This window comes from Arvicola amphibius, chromosome 6 (assembly GCF_903992535.2).
Source record: "Arvicola amphibius chromosome 6, mArvAmp1.2, whole genome shotgun sequence".
Taxonomy (NCBI): Eukaryota; Metazoa; Chordata; class Mammalia; order Rodentia; family Cricetidae; genus Arvicola; species Arvicola amphibius.
This window is the reverse complement of record NC_052052.2, coordinates 155,807,116-155,828,946: the sequence shown is the minus strand read 5'-3', so window position 1 is coordinate 155,828,946 and position 21,831 is coordinate 155,807,116. Positions and strand designations below refer to the sequence as shown.

The following is a 21,831-nucleotide window of genomic DNA, read 5'->3' as shown; positions in this document are numbered from 1 at the left end:
TGTTTCAAAATTCTGAAACTGCTGGAGGAAAAAGTAAAGGCATACACTACAAGACAGAGGCATAGGGAAGGATTCTCTAAATAGGAAAGCGCTGTGCAGGCTGTTGGGAGAAGAAAGGTCTTAATAATCTCACCCAACTGCGACCTTACGTGCTACCGTACAGACCAGACATTCGTGGCCACCCTGCCTGCCCTGACAGGTCTTCCTTGGGTCCACCCAGCCTGCTGTGTTCCCAGACTCAGTGAGCTCAGCTGCCTAGCCTGCTGGATCCCACAGCAGCCTGAACCAGCTTAGTCCAAAGCTGCACACTGTTCTCAGCTACCCCAGTGCACCCCGTAGGCTCCATTGCCAGTGTCACAGGGCCCCTCATCTGTGATAGGCGAGTCTGTCCACTGTCCAGGCTCACGTGATCCCATCGGTGGGAAGGATGCCACACGCCCTCTTCCCAAGATGCCCCCAGCGCTTTGTGCTCCCCATCTCACCCAGCCACCTCTGCTCCTCATCTTCAGCCAGCGAGCTTCCCAGCTCACCCTGCTCTGCTGCCACTAGCCTGTTTCCTATTCTCCCCTCAGCTCAGTCCGCCATGGAGCTCTCCTCCAAGTCCCTTCATTATGATGTCACACGGCCCACCAACTTTCCCTTTCCCAATGTCACAATGGTGCCACTAGAGCGCCTGCTTCCACAGACCACCCCCATCCCACCATGGCCAGGCGACATTCAGCCCCTTTTCCACCCTCATCTCCATCTGTATTTGCCCCTGCTGAATGGGCAGGGGGCTCCCGCTATGCCCAAGCTCACCGTGGTCCCATGTTCCAGTGTGTCCCACAGTGGGCACTAGCCTAGCCCGCTACCCTACTCGCGCCCACCAGTTCACACCAAGAACGTGCCAAACCTCACCTGCATCCCATTCTCCATCCCGCTGAGCCTCTGCCTAACCTTCCAGGAGAGCCAATCCCCAAACTTCACTGGCCGACTAGGAGACCATGTTCTGCCCCCTCATGCTTACAGGCTATATTCCATGCCCCCTAGCAGTGCCCCTAAACATATACCCTGGCACCTTTGTACCACCTGACTCCAGTCACATCCGAGGCTGTCAGCCTGTTATGCCCCCAGCTGGTCCTATTCCACACTAGGTTCACCATTACCAGCGTATCATGCGTCTCTATCCTGTTGCTCTGCATAGTAGCCTGCTCTTGACAGCAGTCCTGGCTTCTCTCTCACTCTGTTCAACCAGAACCCCAATCCAGCTTTAGTTCACAATGGCCTGCCATGACGGCGATCCTGAGGTTGTCCGCTTTCCCAGGATCTGACATGTACTGTCCTGCCCCTCAGCTTCCTTCTACCTAACCAGTTCCAGTCCCACTCTACACAGTGCAACCGACCACAAAATCAATTGTCTGCCCAAACTCCATTCCCCAGCTCATGCGAGTTCCCCAGTTTCTTTTCAGCTTGCCTACCAGGATCCCCACCTCACCCTGGTCTACACAGTGTACCATCCAGCTATCCACAGACCAGCTTACTGGGTTCCTTAAGACTCTGCAGCTGGCTGGCCTGCCATCTGATACTGTTACCCACTTTATCCTATACCACCAAGCACTCCCCCCCCCATTCTATGCCTAGCCCTTCTCCTTCCTGATCTGGTTTTCCTACTATATCACCACCAAAAAAAACCTGTATAATCATACACAGAAGGAAGCTTGAATTATATACATCCTATATTTATGATGGCATTATGATTTTAGTCTGTCCCTCGGAAGACAAAGGGAGTTGTGTCAAGTTGACTCAAACACAAAAGTCGGCCATTGGGCATTCACAAAGTAAATGTGTGGGAAGGAAATTTATCTTGTAGCTCATTTGGCGAGAGAAAATGATCCTGTAGATACGATATGCTGAAGGACATTGGTCCTGGAGAGACAGACTAACCCCCAGCAAACACTTCCAGGAGGATGCCACGTAATTCTCTCCAGGCAGGAGAATTGCAAGGGTCCAGCTCAAGAGTTGCAAACAGTAAAGGGGACTGAGGTGACGCCCTGGTCACAGAAGAAACAAACTGTGAGGAAAGCTGGGTGGGAATGGAGCAGAAGGCTGGGGCAGAGGGCTCTGGGGGGTGGGGGGTGGAGTGGGGGATGGGGTGGGCGGGGGAGCAGGGTGGGGCTGAGGGCTCACCCTCCTCCCCGCCCTCACAAACCCTCTATGACTCTGCCCTGCTCTGTGATGCAGACCTGACTACAGAGAGGCCCAGGCAGCCTCAGAACTCTGCTGCCTGCGCAGCTGTGCGATTCACAGTATGGAGAAGGTCCTCTCCTTTCTGAATAGCACTACTGAGCCATGGTTGAGGCTTGGATATTTACCCTCAGCCTTCCCAGACATTTACCCCAAGTGCATCTTTCTGAGTGCAGTAGGGGTGCTGCTTTTGTACCTGAGGTACCTGCTGCTGAAACCATTCTTACCCACACTGAGCAATCAAACCGTCAGAAAGGTGAGGTGGTGTGGGGTGTGGTGAGCTCCTTGGGGGGTTGAGCTCCTGGGGGGGGGTGAGCTCCTGGGGGGGGTGAGCTCCTGGGGGGGGTGAGCTCCTAGGGGGGGTGGTGAGCTCCTGGGGGGGATGGTGAGCTCCTGGGGAGGGTGGTGAGCTCCTGGGGAGGTGAGCTCCTGGGGGTGCGTGAGCTCCTGGGGGTGCGTGAGCTCCTGGGGGTGCGTGAGCTCCTGGGGGGGTGTGGTGAGCTCCTGGGGGGGTGAGCTCCTGGGGTGGGTGAGCACCTAGAGGGGGATGGTGAGCTCCTATGGGGGTGGTGAGTTCCTGGGGGTAGGTGAGCTCCTGGGGGGGTGGGTGAGCTCCTAGGAGGGGTGTCTGCTTTTGTCATGGCCGTTTCTACTCCCCTGTTGTTGAAGGAGAGTGGCTGCCTCGGGACAGTGCCTCAGCTAGGACCCTGAAAAGGAGAGGACACGGCCATGGGAAAGTGCGGAGCCTGGGGTGGAAGGAATTCAAGTTTCCATCTGAATCCATAGCCTACCTCCCTGGGTGTCCGTGGTTCAGCGTTAACATCTTCCTGGCTTAGTTCCAGATGTCAGGTTTTCTGAAGGAGAACAGCTCTCCTGATACTTGTGCCCAGGCCCTATCCCCTGTCTAGCGCCCCTTCAGCTCCTTCACCTTCACTTCCAAGTTGTGCTGTGGGAGACAAGTAGTGGCCACATGTGGCCTCTGAGTAGAACCTGGAGCCTGAGACCTGTCCCCAGGACAGAGAGTCTCAGAGGATCTCAGTCTGTGCTGCTCAACATGGACTTCATACTGATATCCCCAGCTGCGACTCTTGCAGACAAAAATCCTCTTTTGGTTTCTCGAAGAAGAAAAAACTGAGAGTCTTCTGTCACTTGTGAAAGTAAATTATAAAGGTTGGAATTAGGCCAGGTGGTGGTGGAGGCAGGCACATCTCTGTGAGTTTGAGGCCAGCCTGGTCTACAGAGTGAGTTCTTAAAAAAAATTGGAATTAATCTTACTTGACTGGAAGTTACAATATTCTTGGTTAATGGAATTCTTGGGCATTCTAGGAAAAGCAACAGAAAAACATCATTTTTCTTTGTGTTCACAGCAACAGGGAGAAGCTAGGAAAAGAAGGAGAGCATCATTTAAAGGTAGGCTCTTACCTCTAGGGTTGTATCACCCCGGTCTTCCCTTCCTGTTTTCCACGAGAGCCTGGGTCTATGATCTGGGGGTATCATTCACTAGACACACACTGTCTCCCTCCGAGGAGACTGAGAACCAGCCATATGCCCTGCTCTGCTCACCCTGACCTGGACAGTGGGCGCTGCCCATGCAGTGAGCACAGGGGAGGCCAGGGAGGACTCCAGTTTGTTTCGGAGGCACAGTTCCTTCCTCCTGATATCTATCATGTGCACGCTTCACACGTGGGGACTTGTGAGCTTCTGCGGTGTACACAGTGAGGTGATGCCCGCAAAAGGACCTTGCAAACAAAACGACCCAGCTGAGCGTCGCTAGCGTTGTGGGTGCCAGCTCCACCGTGTCTGCTCTCGATGATTTCAGACTGCAGTAGCCTAGGTGTTTCCCTTAGAGGAACTGTGTGATGCTCATGTCTCTGTCTCTTCTTCCATCCAACCCACACCCGATGCTTTCCAGAATTTAGAATCTTCCACAGAGAAACCCAGGAGAGGCGGAAGCTGCTGTCTGTTGTGCAAAGGTAATAATCTTCCCTTCCTTTCAGGGCCCATCCCCATCCCCACCCCAAGGTCAATGCATCCCAGGAACTTAGCACAGCCTGTTCTTGTCATGGGAGGGATACCCAAAGGGATAAGTGTGTAAACTGGAGGCGTGGGAAGAGGCTGCTGCCTCTCTGGTAGCCAAGGACAGAGCAAAAGGAATAGGCACAGAGGCTCCGGTGTCCGCACCCCGCGGGGACCTAGTGCCCTCTTTCTGTGCGTCCTGCTTGTCCTCGTTTTGTTGCTGTTGCTGTGATGAACACCACAACCAAAAGTACCTTTAAGGAACAAGTTTCATTTCAGACTATAAATCCAGATCACAGTCAGCCGGTGAGGGAAATCAAGGCAGGCCAGTTCATTGCCTGCAACCAGGGAACTCGCTTCATAGCCAAGAGGTGGGGTAACTGTGAGCAATGCTGCTTGGTAGCTAGTGCGCTTATATTCCATTAGTTCTCTCATCCACGTCAGTACCATCTGCCTAGGGATGGTGCTGCTCACGATGGGCTAGGCCTTCAGAGCTGAATTAACAACCAAGACAACCCTCTACAGGCAGGGCTTACTTATCTAGACGATCCCTCTGCTGAGGCTGCTCTCTCAGATGACGCAAGGTTGTGTCAAGCTGACAGTTGACGCTAACTAGAACCCAGATCCTGACCGCAGCTCTGAACTCTGTCCTCAGCCCCTTCGGACAGCTGTACGATGCCTCCCACTTCCGACGAGTGCTTTGTCCAGATCCCCACTGTGACGTGTGCAACGAAGCCACGGCCAAGGTCAGTCATCTGCTTTCAGGGGCCACCCCCGAAGATGCCGCTGCCTCTGCATCCAGTGTGGCTTCCACGGCCTCTGTGACTGAGACCTCCTTTACTCTGTCCCCTCCCCTCTCACCGAGCCCTCTGGGGTGTCAGATTTCATCGCTTCCTCCTCCTCCTCTTCCTCCTCCTCCTCCTCCTCCCTCTGTTATCTCAACCTTGGAAGACACACCTTTGTGCACACCACAAGGTGACTCCCCGCCATCAGAGCCTGTTCTTCTCACAAGCGTGGACTTCCCGCCGCCTCTGGGCCACATCCCACCTCATCCACTTCCCACACTTCCTCAAACGGAAGAGTCTTTACAACTAGAAACCTCTCCATCCCTGGTGGACAGCCCAAGCGAGCAGATCCTCAATGCCACAACAAACAAGGAAGCTTGTGGTGGCATGTCAGAGTTCCTCCCATCACAGTCGGAATGCTTGGTGAACCGCCACTCTTCTGAAGCTTTTTTGGGGGGACAACCCACCATCTATTTCCCAATGCCTGGAAAACCCTCTTTTCCCAACCCCAAAGTCCTGGCACTGCTAGAGAGACAAGACCAAAGCCAGTCTGACTTACTTATGCTGAGGGATGAGAAAGAAAAAGCAGAAACTTTTCAATTCGAAAAAACACTTAAGACTTGGAAGGAAATCTCAGAGCCAGCCTCCGGGTCGCAGAGCTCAGGAGTCTCCCTACCTCTGAGGAGCAGCGAAGGCGTGCTCCAGGAGCTGATGGTGCATCAGGAGCTCGTTCAGATGCAAACCTCTAAAGACCGATTAGAACCCAAGGTTATACAGCACTTCTGGGGTCTCCCGTACCTCCACAGTGAGTCTGTGAACACCGTCACTACGCTGTCGACTCGTTCCTCAACGTGCATCTGGTTCAACAGCACCCCAGACTCCTCAGTCCTGATTCACCCAATACCTCTGTCCCTGCCTGAAAGCCAGCCCCAGATCTTGACCCAATCGCAGTCCCAGAGTGTCCTGCTTCAGCCTCCAGTCCCAGTGACACCGTCCTCCTCTCAGTCTCAGCTTAGGATCTGTGAGGTGTATTTTCATACATCCCAAGACAAGACAAAGGCTCTGCTGCAATCTGGGATCCGCCACCTAGAATGGAATGTCACGACAGAGGAAGAGAGGGTGTGGGCTTTACCCGCGAAGGTCCAAACATCTCAGACAAAAGTTTGTCTCCTACCTTCCACGCCCTCACTAGTAAGGCAGTCCTCCAACGTCCACACTCCCAGGTCTGTTCCTCCTAATGACTTCCCCCTGAGTGACGCATTCCGGAAAAAACTTGAGTACCATCTTCGGAAGAGGCTCATCCTACAGCGCAGGGGCCTGCCCCAGAGGATTTTCAAGTCTCAGCCGTGGATGCATCCTGACCTTGTGCAGTCATCTATGAGCAGCTATGGGCTCTCAGGGATCTCTTTCTTTCAGCCCCAGGATAGCAAAGACTGGCAGGACACTGTCTTGAACCAGCCTGGAAGCTCCCAAGAGAGTCTCTCGCTAGATGGAAAAATGGTAGAGGCACAAGGACAGAGTTCAGAGATTGTCCAAAGATATCCACGGGGTAACTCCAAGGGCGCTCTAGATAATGGCCTGCAGTCTGACTCTGAGACAAACCTACAGCGCCACCCAGGCAGTCTGTCAGGTAAACCTTCAGGGACCTCACAGGTGAGCCAGTGTCGGGAAAAACTTAAAACTGCGCTGCAGAAGCCTTTGGTCAGTCATCTCAACGAAGCCAGTAAGGGTCAGAGAGCTGGCACAGCGTCCAGATCAGGGAATTGTCCTCTCCCTCTTACCTCGCGTGTGGATAATGAACAACATGCGGCTCAGAGACAGTCACGTTCTGATAACAAGGACAGACACACCAAGAGCACAGATACAGTGACAAAGCCTGTTCTGCACCAGGCATCCACGGTCTTAGACAACACCAGCTTGAAAGAGTCAGAGGGCAATGAACACAGCCCAGATATGCCCAGAATATCCACTGAGGCTGCCCCTGCACCATTGGGTAAGCAACTGGATTCAGGAAAAACAGTCTTGGGGCCTCAAGGAGCAAAGGTGAATAGCAAAAACATATTTGTAGCTGACAAGATCAATAACATAGTCAAGGGAGGGCAGCTCAGTGTTCTTCAACCACAACCTACCAAGATCTTGAACACCAACCAGGGCAAGAGTACTCAAGGGGCAGATGGGAATACAACAAAAGCACAAAATACTCTGGTAACTGGAAGGGCCCTAAAAGAAATAACATGTCCCCAGAAAAGTCAGACATCTGACTGTAATAGTCAGGTATCCAGGGAAGGGAAATTTAAACCAGAAAGCAGGCTGCCCATCCAAACTCTAGGGCCGCCACGTGACAAGCTCCCTGCCTCAGATGAATTCGCTTACAGACATTTCCTCATGTCTGACCGGAGCCCTTCCAGGGGCCCCATGATGGCTTCTCAGGTGCAGCGACAGGAGCCCCGGATGCCTCCTCACGTCCTGGGCAAAGGCCAGAGCAAGGACATCTCTCCATCTGTCAAGAAAGTCTGGCCTGCTCCATGGAAAATGGAGGAGCTTGGGGCAAGGGTTCCCCGGCCTGGGACATTACAGGCCAATGGGAAGAGCTGCCATGCACAGGTCAGTCCAACCCAGGGGCGTCATGGGGAAAAGCCCACCCAACCCCTGCCCGGGAAGGCACTGACCCCTCCGGAACACCAGTTCAGAAAGCACGTCAAACACTTCCTGCAGTGGCTTTCTCCTGACAGAAGAGGCAAAGTGCAGGAAACGTTCCCACAAAAAGGCTCTTCCCCACCATCACCAGGGCAGGACCCAGAACTATTTAAAGGGAGAGCTACCTTTCCTGGGAATACTATAGCTCAGAGAGCCATGAGAGACCCAGGGAAGGTCTCCAAGGAGCAACTGAGGCACAGGCAAATTGCTGCAGACACCATGCGCCATCCTGTGCCCTCTCCTCTTACCAAGCCTGTGATAGCTAAGCCAAGGAGTCAGTCTTGGGTCCTGGCAGAGCCAGCCCAGGGGCGTCCGTTCCAACACCAAGCAACCTGCCCTAAAGTGCTGAGTTCCAGGCCCTACAACCAAGCCACTGCTGTCGTTGGTCAAAGGAGATGGGTCGAAGACAGGGTCAGCCAGTCCCAGAAAAGTGTGTTTTTACAGCCTAACCCGCCCGCACCCTACAGGGGTCCAGAGCTGCACCGAAACCTCGTTTCAAGGAGAGCTGGGCAACTTCCTCAGACGGCACCGCCCTTCGCTGTAGGGACTGTGCTGGCAGACTTGTCCCGATTATGTGAACAGAAAATCCTGGCTCAGAATTTCAGTGGAAAAGGTTTTCTTCCCCAGAAATAATCTGTCTCTTATTAATGGTATTGATCACCCCCAATAAACGTTCTGATGAAGTAGTGTCTTTTGTGTGCACAGTGTGTGTGCTATGGATGGTGTAGATTGTAGGTGACCCGGGATTTGTGTTTCGAGAAAGGGCTGGGTTAATTCAACATTCACTGCACACCAGTCCCCGCCCTGGCTCCCTCCCACCCCCCCCCACCTCACATGTTCCTCTGAGAGGTGGCCTGGTTCCCTGGACTCTTAGTTTTTTGCTGTTTTGGGGTTTTTTCTTTGTTTTTTTTCCTCTTTCCTTCTTTCTTGCTTTCCTTTTCTTTTTTTTTTTTTTGAGATAGGGTTTCTCTGGGCATACTTGGCTGTCCTGAACTCCCTCTGTAGGCCAGGCTGGCCTTGAACTCAGAGATCCACCTGCCTTAGCCTTCTGAGTGCTGGAATTAAAGGCATGCACCACCGCTGCCAGGCTCCTGGGGCTCTTGTTAAGAATGGATGTCAGGTGCCTCGAAAAGAACCTTGGGTGCAATCGACTCTCAGCTGATCCTTATTGCCAGTGTGTGGCAGCCTCTCCTCCCCCCTCACCGTTTTCCTATCCTTGAGAGCAGAGGTCTCCTTTGACAGCTTTCAGGAAACAGCACGTTTGGGGCCGTTGCTCCAGACGACTGGGAAGGATCCACTGCAGTAGACACTGCTCACACAGGTAAGCAGGTGCTGCTCAACGGCCCTGGGAAATCATGCTGTTTTGACTTTGCCTCTGAGATGTGTCCACTAGAAAACCACCGGGGAAACAGTTCCACTCCGTCCTTACACTGTCTAGACTGACAATACTCCCGAGGAAATCGTCACCCTGCTGTCAGCTAAACACTTCCCAAGTGGTCACCTTCCTCTCAGAACCAAGAGTATGCATATTTGAGTAAGAATGCATGACAGAGAGAGGAAGGACATTGCTATTCAAAAGGGATGACACCTAATGACCCCAGCGTCCCCAGATTTCTGTACCTTCCTGCCCAGTGCCACCCTAGCAATATCGTGAGGGGCTGACTTTGGTGCTGTGTAGCTCATTACTGCCAGGGTCAGAATTTACCTATGGTCATCCTACCAGTGTGGGACATTGTCTGTAGGACCATTGTCTGACATGACATGCCTTCCTCCATGGCATGTGAGTTCTTGCGCTTGGGCTGTGAAGTACACATGGTGATGCCACCCAGTACTGCAGGGCATCGGTGCTGCCCCTGACCTGCCGGCATGCCCCTTCCCCCAACTAACCAGGGTTCTGGTTCCTCTTGGTGGGATAAAACATAGCCAAAGCCAACCTGGAGAGGAGAAGGACCACCAGCCCAGGACTATCCCCACCCACAATGCGTGGTCTTCCCCCATCAGTCATGAAATCAGAAAATGCCCTATAGGCCTGCCTACAGACCATCTTATGGAGGAGGCATTTTCTTAGTTGAAGTTCCCTCCTCTCAGATGACTTGAGTCTGTGTCAGGCTGACAAAAATCAGCCAGCACATCTCCACAACATTCTTCCAGGCTTCTAACCAACCCTGGTAACTATGTCAGCCTAGAACCCTCACTCACCTTGTCTTGCCTTGCCAACCTGACCAGTTCATGCTAACACAGCAGCTGACTCCTGATCTGTCACCGGGACTGCCCCCAGAAGATCCTAGCCCTGCTCCCCAGGCAATCGGCACAGGCCTCCAAGTCTCTCAGTCCAGCTCTCTCCACTCACTGCAGCCTGCTCCACAAGCCGTTTCCCTGTGCATCCTCTTGCATGGCCAACTAGCCAGGATACCAGCAGGGCATTTCCCCAGATTACCTCGGCGTGGTCTGTTTGCTAGACTGCCCGATTGCCCAAGTCACCCGGCTGTACCGCCACATCACTGCAATCCCACACGTACCCAGTGTGGCCTACAACCAGCCTGGCTCCCCTGCTCTGTCTGCCATCTGTGGTGCTGGGTGCCGCTCTACTCCACGGAGAGCGCGTATTCCCCAGGGCATACTGCTCTTCTTACGTCACCCCACTCCATCAAGGGCACTGTAGACCCTACTACAGATCTGCCGTAACCTGGTCTACCAGTTACCCATCTACCCAGTGTGCCCAGGTAACATCCCGCTTGTCTCCCGTGCCTACTTACCCTGCTCAGCCTAGCCCTCTGCGTCACGGTCAGCCGATGGGCATTTTCTCCCAGCTCTTCCTAGCCTACCTCTACCTGAGTTGGCGGTTTTCCCACTTCTGGTTTGCATTAATCCACACGGCAGTGCGGGCTCTCCAGCTCACCGCCTCTGCCTGTTAGCTGCTCTGCTCCTTAGCTCATCCTAGCCCACATGGACGCCCGTTCTCCTCCCCTCACCCGGTTTGCTGTTGTCTGGCCCATAACCCTTCTGTTCCTCCTCTTACCCCATTCATCCTCATTTGACCTACACCTGACTCTATTCCACCAAGCATGTCCCATTTCATAACATGCTCTAGTGTGTCTGCCTGTCTTACCCTAAGGTAGCCTTCTTGTCTGGCTCTACAGTTGATCCTAACCTGGCTGACTGGCTGGCTTCCCTTGTCTCTGGACTCATCCCAGTCCAGTGACCTGTGACCAGCCCTTCGATATCATTCTTCCATCTCCATTCCCCAACCTCCCTCTGGTCCACAGTGGCTGACAGTCAATCTCACATTCCCCATTTGTGGCTAGCGGATCTGCCAGACTGCCTAGTCTCCTGTCTCCCACTAGTGACAACATAGTGACAGGCTACCAACTTACCTTACGCCAGAGCCACCTGGCCTGCCAGACTATAGTATACACTGACACCCAGATCAGTTGCTCAGCTCACTTTAGAACACATGCCTGCCCACACTCCACACACGCACACACACACACACACACACACACACACACACACACACACACCAATTTGTCAGCTTGTATTTACAGTGCCCTTAAATGCCATTTATTTTGGTAGAAAAGCAAAGAATTGTCAGATTTGAGCCCAAATCCTTTCCCTGAAAATGGGCCTGTGAGGGCAGGACAATGGTAGTGCACACTTTTAATCCCAGCACATGAGGCAGAAGCAGGACAATCTCTGTGAATCTGAGGCCAGCCTGGTCTACATAGGGAGTTCCAGGATTTGGTCAGTCCACCCTCTTCTGAAGAAAAGACTAAAGTCTCAATGCAGACACTTTGCTGGAGAGGTGGGGCTCTGACCTGGTCCCCACTGAGGGCTCTGACTTGGTCCCTTCCAGACAGAACCTGCTTACCTAGTTCTGACTCGAGCCCACCCAGCTGCATAAGCAACATCCTAGGTGGAGATGCCCTCAAAGCACACCTGTGTTCAGTGAGGGGGCGGCGGCTGTGGGTGTGGGCAGAGGATTAGTCTCGAGTGAGGGCCGGGAAGGCCCCTGTGACCTCGGGATGTGGACTTGAGAAGAGGCTGCTGGGCCAAGGTGGTCCCTTACTTGCTTTCAGTATGGTTGCTAGCCTTTGTCCTGGGTGCTTTTGTTTGTCCTTCCTCCTCAAACACCATCTTGCTCATGCCTCCAGCTTCCACATACCCACAAGTCTTGGAGTCACCCCACTGAGAGCCGCATTTTGATGTCTTGTCCTGTCCTAAGAGGTGGAGTCTGAAGAAGAGCTAAGCCTCCATCATACCGCCCCACTTGCCCCCAGGCCTGGTTTAGTCCCTATTTCCTGTTTGTGCCTCTTTAGATATCCTCCTTTCAATGAACGGTGTGGATATTCTACCATCCTGAAGGGCAGGGCCACCTCATGCCTGCAGCCTCCCAACCCAGGCTTGTCTACCCAGTTTAACTATTTCCCAAATCATGCAAGTTAAGTCTTACTGGACTGGGCAGCCCAAGTTATCTCCTGGCTCACCCTAGACTGCCATCAAGCCATGCTTCTCCTCTTAATACAACACTTACTGCCAAGTGGTGTGTGTGGCCGCTCTGGTCCCCACTTTAGTTCATGCAGCATGACACATTCGTTTCTTCCCGCTACACACCCCGGCCCTCCAGTCCTCCATATGTCCTACCTGATCTAGTCCACACAAATGTCCTCGTCTCCCTTTTAACCAACTCCATGCAGCATGCTCCACTCCTTACCCCACCAGTAATCCAATGACCTTAACAAGGTGTTCATAGGGCTTGGTTTAAGCAATCTAGATTTTCTTCCTTAATTGCATAGGCTCCTTTGCAGTGATAGGGGGGAACTTTGAAGGGTTGCGCCGTGACCTGTGAGCGCTGACAACTGTCCCTCTGAGAAACTTCCCTGCCCTTGTCAAACGAGGATGACTTCACGCGAGGGGGACCCTGGTCTCAAGAACATAGAGAAGGTCTGGGAGGAAAACTGTGAGGTGACAGACAGGGCTGAGAGCAAAGCTACCTCCCCCCTCAACAGGAGAGAATAAAGAATCTCTTCCTGGTTTGTGGATAAAGGATCCCGAGATCCTTTAAAAAGAATCTCAGGAAATAGTAAGTCTTTTAGAAGAAGCACAAAGAGGCAGAGAGTAAAAGCTGAAGCCCTAAGTCCAGCTCTGGTACAAACGTATGCTACACACACACACACACACACACACACACACACACACACACATTTTCAGCAAATTTATTGGGTAAATCAATACTGTCAGCAAAGGAAAAATTATTCTTGGGTAGAAAACATAGTCCCCGGAGAATCTGGATAAGCATTTTGTTTGGGAAATGGAAGCAGACCTCCCAACATTGCCTTCAACATGGAGAAGGGCAGCTGGGACAACCTGGCCAGCTTGACACCTACAGAGATGATTTGGGCGGGACTCGGGTTCCCTGTGAGGCACGTATGGGGGAGGTCTCCACCACCTCAGCTTTTCCTGCAATGCCACATCTCTTGGGGGTTGTCTGCCCTCGTCCTGGGCTGCACGACCCAACCCTTTGCACTTGAGAGTGAGCAGCTTGGCCGCGGGAGTGATGCCTCTTGACAGGCCCTTCCTGGGCCTGCCAAGTTTCTTCAGACCCCTTGAGGGAAGGCCTAGTGGCCTGAGGACAGGGGATGACTGTCCCATGCCTGTGCCCTAGCTGTTTCCTGAGGATCACCCCGGGGTCTCTCACACAACTCTGAGCTTCAATGTTCCCAAAAAACTCACATCTCTCTTTGACGAGGCTTTTGCCCTTCACAGATGGTGATGAGGACCTTTCCTGACCTTTGTGTTTTCTCCCAGGAGACATCCACTGCCAGAAGCACTTCACCTGGTTGGTGAATTGATTTTCCGGAGGCTGCCCCTTAGGTGATAGTGCCAGGGAAGATGTGTGTCCATGTGTTTCCTTTGGTGCCCTGGCCTGAACAGAGTGCCTCTTCCCTCTGGTTTGGGATGTCCCTAAGTTCGCATCCCCTCCACCAAGTTTTCCTGACTCTGCTGGCAGTGGGGACACTCCCTTGGGAGCTGGGGGACACGCCTGGCTCTGGCACTTGCCAGAGACATGTTGGGGGAACCAGGGACCGTGTCCTGGCTCCACACTGACTCCCACAGTGGGCAAGTACACTCGCAGCACCTGAGAAGTTGTCCTGTCCCCACTGGAGGAGCCCTGGTGTTTGGAAGTCATTTCTTCTGAAGCCGAGGACACGTGATGCAGGCCCGTGGCCTGGATGCAAAGCCCCCTCTCTGAGGGCAACACGACTCCTCTGGACACCCGACTTTTAGAATCAGATGTTTCAGGGTTGTGGGGAACTGACATTCCCTGCATGGCTTGACATGGATTCTCGTGGCTCCCTGGGGAGCATGTGTCTTGGGGGACAGTCAAGATCTTAGGGGACTGTGGGTGAAGACCAGGGTGTTTCTGTCTCTTGAGTAGCTCTGTGGACCCCTCAGTCATGGAGTCATCTTTCCAGCTCAGCCTTTGACCTCGAGGCCCCCGTGTCTTGGTGCTGGAAGCCAGTGTCTCATCTGTTGGCCCGTCTGGTCTCACGGGCAGCTCTGGACTCTGTCTGTTATCTGATCCAGACTGTTGCAGGCTACTTTTGTCTACTGGACTGAGTGTCCGGGACTGGATCAGCTCTCTGCCACTTTGAGCTATGCTGAGGTCTTTGTCTACAAACCCTTTCTTGTGCTCAGAGGCTGGCTCTATCTTGCTCACAGGCGAGGAAGCAGAGAGACGCGCTCCTCGGGTGGGCACGGCATTCATTGTCCACATTCCGTCTCCACTAGGGTGTTTTTGCAGGAACCTGGAGGACTGGCCGGAATCCACTCCAGCTACGGTGTGGGGGTGAGTGTGGAACTGAGAGAAATAATGAGACGGTTCGGCTTGTGTCATGTAGGACTCTAGGGATTCCTCGACTCTTTGGGGAAGACCGAATGTCATCCTCCTGCTGAAGTTCTTAATGTGTTCTTCCAAGACCTTTTCTTTGCTCTGACCGAGCGACAAACCATGCTGGTCTTTGATCAGTGCGTCTTCCTTGCCTGCCAATGGTGCCAGATCTTTCAGTTGTCCGGGGGTTGTCTCAGGTGGAGGCTGTGGCATGTTAATAGAGAGCCAGGATTTCTCCACAGCGCTGGGCATCTGACCCTTGCGGATTTCTTGAGTTTTCTTGTGGACATGTTTTTCCAGTGCGTTTTCAATCCTTTTCTGACACTGGCTCACCAGTGAGAGACTTGAGAGTTGGTCTAACCGACTCCCCACAAGACGCTCCTGGTCTTTCTTCAAAGCAGATGCCAGTCTGTTCCTTGGGGCCTCCCAGAGGTTACTCTGCGGATGGTCTTCTTGGCCAGTATCTTGACTATATGTCTGTGTTTTGACCTCAGTCCCTGCTAGGGGATGACCCTCTGAGGTACTATTGCGAGACTTTCCAGACCCACTGAGTACTGTGGCATAGACCTCCATGCTGCCTCGATGCTTAAAGAGAGAGATCCAGGAGAGGCCACGACTCCTCCCTGGCTCCAAGGGCTCCATCAGCTCTGACTGAGGGTACATTAGTGACAAGGACTCATTGATCCTTTGCGGCAGCCCCCAGCGGTGCTGAATGAGTCTCTTCCGGAGGTGGTGCTCCAGTTTCTTACGAAGCTTGTTGGTGAGGGGAAAGTCTCCAAGAAGGATGGGCCTGGGAGTTTGGGACTTGAAGGACCGGCTCACCAATGAGGGCTTGGGAGGTGGGGGACAAAAAGTATCCTGGGATTTTTGGACCACAGAGGGTAAACCCCACACTTTCTCCTGCTCCTTTTTCAAGATGTTGTATTCCAGACGCTGTGTTTCAGACGGACCAAGAGGTTGTGCTTCCTGAGTTCTGTGAAACTGCACCCCACAGACTTTAAGCTGGGACTGAGGAGAATGTGTCAAAACCAAGACTGGGGTGTGGGGTTGAGGCTGAGCTTGAGACTCAGTGCGAGAGTCAGCTTGGGAATCCGATCTGGACTGTGTCTGTAGCCAGGTCTGTGGCTGACTTTCAGTCACCAGTGGAGCTGGGGGGAAAGTAATGGCCATGGAGGCTTCAGCCATACTGTTGAAGTAGATGGGTGTTGGAGAACGGTCACTCTCAGCAGGAGTGGTAGGATGCAAGGCCTCGCTGTGTAGAGAGGGGGGGACCCCAGAAGAGCTGGGAGGGTTTAGACTCTGCATCGTCTCCAGAGGTCTTGGAGTGAGGGACCTGCTGGTACATGTGCTTGCTTTTGTTGCTTGCCAAAGCCTGTGGGTTAGCCGATGGTTCTGCTGAGGACCGCTTCTCCAAAGAATGGGGTGACTTTATAAAACTTTCTTTGCTCTTCTGATCGCTTGTGGTACGGAAATCACCCCCTTTTCTGTCCTGCCTTTTCAGTCGTACCAGGGCATCAGAGTCAGGAGCCAAGAAGTTTCCAGACTCTAGACGGTCTCCCCGCAAGGGGACTTGAGAAGCATGGGGGTCTGAGAGAGGTTGGTTAAAGGGGTGTGCCAAATCTGAAGATAACGGCTCGCCAGCCGCAGGCCGCTGCTTGGAGAGGTCTGGCGCTGGCTGTCTTTCATAGCCAGTGCGTGTGGTTATTGGGACATTAACAGACACCTCACTGGGTCTGCTCACCAGAGATCTAGTGGCCTCCAGCGGGAAGACCACTTCTGAGTCCTGTGCTTCTTTTGTTGGAAGAGGCAAAGAGGCAAGTGTATAGGGTCGGGTAGGGTCCGGGGGAAATTCAGGGCTCGAGGGAGGCGTTGGCTCCGGTTTCAGAAAGTCACCCAGTGGTGTGGGAAAAAGCAAGTTCTCTAAGGGGGCAAAGTGTTTAGGAGACAGAATGGAAGGGCTCGATGGTAAAGGCCCGTGTGGAATGGCCGGTGCTGGATGTCCTGGCTGGCTCACTGTGAGCTGAGGGGACAGAACAAGCAAGCCCTCTGCCACAGGAGCCCTGGAAGCCAAGCAGGATGGAGCGGCAGCGCCATCTTCGGGGGTGGCCTGGGAGAGCAGAGCACTGACCTTGCTGGCGCCTCTGGGACACTCACTGAAGAGAGGATCTGGATGTCGCGGCTCACGGTGAAAGGCATCATCCAGCTCTCCCAAGGGGCTGCAGGAGAGAAGAAGTTCGAGCTACAATTGGAATCAGCCTGTGGAAACGAGGGCCTGTTCGTCTAGTCAGACTGCAGACACCCGGGCTTTGAGTGTCCCTTCACATTGCCCCATCCGTGGCTGTCCTCTGTACCCTCCTCCCATGCCCTGTTCCCATGTCTACCGCTCTAATGACAGGACGGGATGCATTGGATCCCTGGGAACCATGGGATATGTGGGCAAAGGGACCAGGAGAGGCATAAAAGAATCACCTTTGCTGGGTTGTCTGCAGTTCCCTTCTCTCCTCTGCTCTCTGGCGAGTTCCATCACCTTAAAAAAAGCAAGACCATGGACATGGTGCAATGGAGAGGGGCATGAGGATCGCACAGGAGTGGAGTTACAAGAAAACATTGAGGCTAGTCACTCCTGAAAGCACTAAGAACCACGAGGACACTCGGAATGGCCACACCTGCGCAGCCCCATTTGCAAATCCCTCCACCTGTGGCCCCACGTGAAACTCAAAACCACAGCAGGAAACGCTGGTCAGTGGTTGGTCACAGGTCTGAGCTCTCAGGAATGAAGCACTGAACACAGCATCAGGGGACATAGCCTATGACCCAAGCAGCAGCACGTCCTCCTCCGCATCCCACAGGAGCCCCGAGGGACAGTGCCCACTGCCCAGGACTGTCCCTACTTCATAAGCTCGACGGGATGGAGGGGCATTCAGAGAACTATCTTGGGTCTGGCTGTCTTCGTATGAGTTTTACTTTCCTGATGAGGGGACCATGTATAGCAAGTGACATCCTCGGGTCAGAGACCTCTAACTTTATGGAGAGGACATGCTGGGGAGCCTGGGAAGACGAGGTCAAAGGCAGACACCTACCTTTAAGAGCCGCCCCGGTTTCCTCGGCTTTCTCCTGCAGCTGTTAACACAAGGGTAGAATGAGCACGTGGGACTTCCTGGCTTTGCTTCTCCTCCCAAGATGTCCAGACCTCCACTACCCAGGCTCACCCCGAGGTCCTCTGCAGAGTGAGATGCCTGTCCCAGGATTAACTGTGAAGGTGACTATATTCTCACTCTCCTCCATTGGAAAACTAAAGGACAACGTGGTGTCCTCTCTGAGGACAGAGGTTACACCTGTGCTCCTACTAAAGCTTGAGTCCTGGGGCCAAGGACTGGGTACCATGTTCTCTTCAGAGACATCACCAGCATTCAGCACTGGGATCCTGACCAGTTCAGCATGGAAGAAGGTAAGGGAAAGGACACACGATGTGGGGATGGATCATGGGATCACATGTCAGGAGAGGCTGGTCTCACTCTGAGAGCAAAAGACTGTAGCCAAGCCACTAGGACCAGTTTTGTACCTTGTCCTGGAAACTTCAGCCACACACAGATGGGTCCCAGACAGAAACCTTAGTCCTCCCTGCATCCCTCTCAAGACATCCTAAAACAATGGTCTCTTCTCCTCCCCGCACCTCATCTTCCCTCTCCTGTCTTCCTCTCTCCTCTCCTCTCCTCTCCTCTCTTCTTTCTTTCCCTTTCTTCTCCTCTCCTCTCCTCCCCTCCCTTTCCCTCCCCTCCTCTCCTCTCCCTCCCCATCTTCCTCTCTCCTCCCCTCCTGTCCCCTTTCTTCCCCTTCTCTTCTCTCCCCTTCCCTCCCATGTCTTCCCTTCCCCCTTCTCCTCCCCCATCTTCCTCTCTTCTCCCCTCCCCTCTCTTTCCCTCTTCTCTCTTTCCCTCCCCTTCCCTCCCCTCCCCTCCCCTTCCCTCCTCTCCCCTCCCCTTCTCTCCTCTCCCCTCCCCTCCCTTCCCCTCCTCTCTCCTCCCTGTCCTCTTCTCTCTTTCCCTCCCTTCCCCTCCCCATCTTCCCTTCCTCTTCCCTCCTCATCTTCCCCTTCCCTCCCCTCCCCCCTCCTCAGTGTTCCATCTCAGACAGCCCTCTGACGGTCAAGCTCACTCTAGCTCACCATCGAAGACTCTGTCTCTTGGGAACCCACCCTACTTCCTTACCTTTCGGGTGTGTTTCTTTCTCCACAGTGATTGTAAAACCAGTTTCACTGTCAGGTAGCAGATGCAGGGAAGCAGCAACCCCAGCCCACCTAGTAAGGTGTAGTTGAGGTCTATATGATAGGATGCCGAGCCAAAGGTCAGCCATGTCTCAGCGAGGATATTCAGAGATGAGAGAATGTTCTCCATAGTGCAAACAGCATGGCTGCCTGAGGTGACTGAGTCTGAGGCTTCCTGAGTTTGACTGGAGTCCCAGGCCTGCATCACAGAGCAGGGCAGAGTCACAAGGGTTCCTGAGGGTGGGGATGAGGGTGTGTCTCCAGCCCTTCCCCCACCCAAGGAGCTCTGCAGAGCCCTCTGCCCAAGCCTGCTGCTCCCCTCCTCACACCTTCCTCCTCTGGGAAACTTTGTCAGTTCCACCAGCAACCCAGGTGGTCACCCAACCCTCTTGCTGTTTGGAGAATCTGATGTGGACCTCAGTGGTTCCAGTACCATATGGTGCCTGGAACTTGGCTTTTGCCCAAACATTGATAGTCTTGGGGACCCAGATATTCTCATATATGTACCACCTGAGGAATGGTTATTCCCCCTGCCTATTTATCTTTGTGAATGTGCATTAGCAAATGTTCTCATTTAGTCTGCCTTAATGTCTTTAGACAGACAAGAGTTTTAGTCCTTCGACTATGGGTTCTATTTCTATTTTTGAAGAGTTTATTTGGGCTCATGTTTCCAGAGGGGAATCCATCATGATGGAGGAGGCCACAGACAGGAATGTGGCAGCAGGAGCAGAGGGCTGAGGGCTCACATCCTCACAGACACAGGAGCAGAGGGCTGGGAGCTCACATCCTCACAGACAGACACAGGAGCAGAGGGCTGGGAACTCACATCCTCACAGACAGACACAGGAGCAGAGGGCTGAGGGCTCACATCCTCGCAGACACAGGAGCAGAAGGCTGGGAGCTCACATCCTCACAGACACAGGAGCAGAAGGCTGGGGCTCACATCCTCACAGACACAGGAGCAGAGGGCTGAGGGCTCACATCCTCACAGACACAGGAGCAGAGGGCTGAGGGCTCACATCCTCACAGACACAGGAGCAGAGGGCTGGGAACTCACATCCTCACAGACACAGGAGCAGAGGGCTGAGGGCTCACATCCTCACAGACAGACACAGGAGCAGAGGGCTGGGAACTCACATCCTCACAGACAGACACAGGAGCAGAGGGCTGGGAGCTCACATCCTCACAGACAGACACAGGAGCAGAGGGCTGAGGGCTCACATCCTCACAGACACAGGAGCAGAAGGCTGGGAGCTCACATCCTCACAGACAGACACAGGAGCAGAGGGCTGGGAGCTCACATCCTCACAGACAGACACAGGAGCAGAGGGCTGGGAGCTCACATCCTCACAGACACAGGAACAGGGGAGGGTCTCCAGTATGTTATGTTGTCTGCTGTAACCAGAACAAAGAAAGCAAACTTTCCACAGTCAGATTACTACAGACAGGCTGTTACTTGGCATGATTCACAGACCTCTGGGCTGGTGGGTTTTTGTCCATTGACACAAACCTAAAACACATCCTGGGAGAGAGAATTTCAACTGAGAAAATGCCTCATGAGACAGGCCTGTGTCTTGACGTGAGAGGGCCCAGCTCCCTGTGGAGATGCCAGTCCTCAGCAGGCATAAAAGGCAGGCTGCACAAGCCACGGGGAGCAAACCAGCATGAAGCCCTTCATGGCCTCTGCATCAGCTCCTGCCTTGAGTAGACGCCCTGCCTTCCCTATAACAGACTATAACCTGTAATATGAAATAAAGCCTTTCCCCCAGCAAGTGGTTTTTCTGCCAAGGTGTTTAGCACAGCAGGGCATCTGACACAACCCTGCGTGCAGGGATGGGTCTCCTGCGGGCATGGTAAGCCAGGCTTCCAGGTCTAGGACACTGGTAGATTATGTCTGCGGCCAACAGGAAAACTCAGATACCTTTCATACAAAAGGATTAGTTGAACAAATCAAGCCTGCTCAGTGGAATACATGCAGTCATGAAAAGGGGGGACCTTTACAAAGTGATCTGGAAGGTTGAATTACTGGGGTAAAAAACGAAATGTAACCATAACACGGACTGAATGCTATCATCTATGGAAGAAGCGAGAGACACAAGCAAGCATCATGCAGGCCAGTGGCCCTCCTCAGGGAGACATTTTTTGTTGATGCATCTTAGAAAGGGAGGGAAGGATACTAGCATCCCACATAGGTATTTGGGGACACACACAAAACTCAGCAAGCGTTAGAATGACTTCTACAAAGGATGAAGAGACCCAAACACAGCTACATGGCTCACTCCAATTTTTCAGGCTGCCTGCTGAGCTTCGGTCCTCCACTCTCTCTTTGGCACACTGACCTCAAGAGCCTGGGAATAGTCCACAGCAAGACGCTTAACGAATCAGTGACATCTTCCGCGATTCAACGCTCTGCTAGAAAAAGTGCTTGTCCGCTTTCCTCTCTCTACCACACTGCCCCCTCCCTTACTGGCAAACAGCCGCTTCTGTGACCTTAAGGATTTCAAAATGTCACAATAAACAGTGACTCAGTTACTTACCCTCCACTAAAGCATTAGCACCCTCCTCATTCAGAGTTGGGCCTGGGGTCTACCAGGCGGCTGACACTTCAGCTTTCGCCCTGGGCCCTCGGAGATTAGTGACAGAGATGGTTCTTTAAGCGGACTCTGGGAAACGAAGTGGTGAGCACAGTGGCAGACACTGTCATGGGGCTGTGGGAAATGTGCCTCATGCTTGTCAGGAAGAAGACGGATTGATGGACAACACAGAAAAAAGAAGGAGCTCAAGGCTATATGGTGACAGACAGGTGACTATGTTTGGGTCGGTCCTACCACTAAGGGTGGGAACACACTCCCATCTCCTCCGAGGCTGTTTCAGAAGAGTCGAATCCAGCTAGCACAGCCGAGCCTCTTCTCTTCCACCACGAAGAGCTCCGCCCCTCTGTCTTCTTCTGTGCCTCC

At 53.3% G+C, this 21,831-nt stretch overlaps 2 protein-coding genes across 2 annotated transcripts; one reads left to right on the top strand and one right to left on the bottom strand.

Annotated features, from left to right (window-relative positions):
- The first annotated feature begins 2,287 nt into the window (after positions 1-2,287).
- Positions 2,288-8,354, top strand: LOC119817142 (spermatogenesis-associated protein 31D4-like). The gene is made up of 4 exons (XM_038334334.1): positions 2,288-2,479; positions 3,591-3,633; positions 4,136-4,196; positions 4,895-8,354. The coding sequence occupies exons 1-4, from the start codon at positions 2,288-2,290 to the stop codon at positions 8,352-8,354; spliced, it is 3,756 nt and encodes a 1,251-aa protein (XP_038190262.1).
- A 4,747-nt stretch (positions 8,355-13,101) lies between these two features.
- Positions 13,102-19,004, bottom strand: LOC119817141 (spermatogenesis-associated protein 31D3-like). Its single transcript, XM_042055337.1, is given in 5 exon segments — positions 13,102-15,879; positions 15,881-16,826; positions 16,992-17,137; positions 17,691-17,846; positions 18,819-19,004. Coding segments are annotated over 5 exon segments (4,212 nt in total).
- Positions 19,005-21,831: the final 2,827 nt, after the last annotated feature.

What these genes read in the sequence shown, in the direction of transcription:
- LOC119817142 (XM_038334334.1), top strand. Translation starts at nt 2,288, where the DNA reads ATGGAGAAGGTCCTCTCCTTTCTGAATAGCACTACTGAGCCATGGTTG. An exon ending in AAGGAGAGCATCATTTAAAG is followed by an intron (nt 3,634 to 4,135) that starts GTAGGCTCTTAC and finishes GATGCTTTCCAG; the next exon opens with AATTTAGAATCTTCCACAGA. An exon ending in CTGCTGTCTGTTGTGCAAAG is followed by an intron (nt 4,197 to 4,894) that starts GTAATAATCTTC and finishes CTCTGTCCTCAG; the next exon opens with CCCCTTCGGACAGCTGTACG.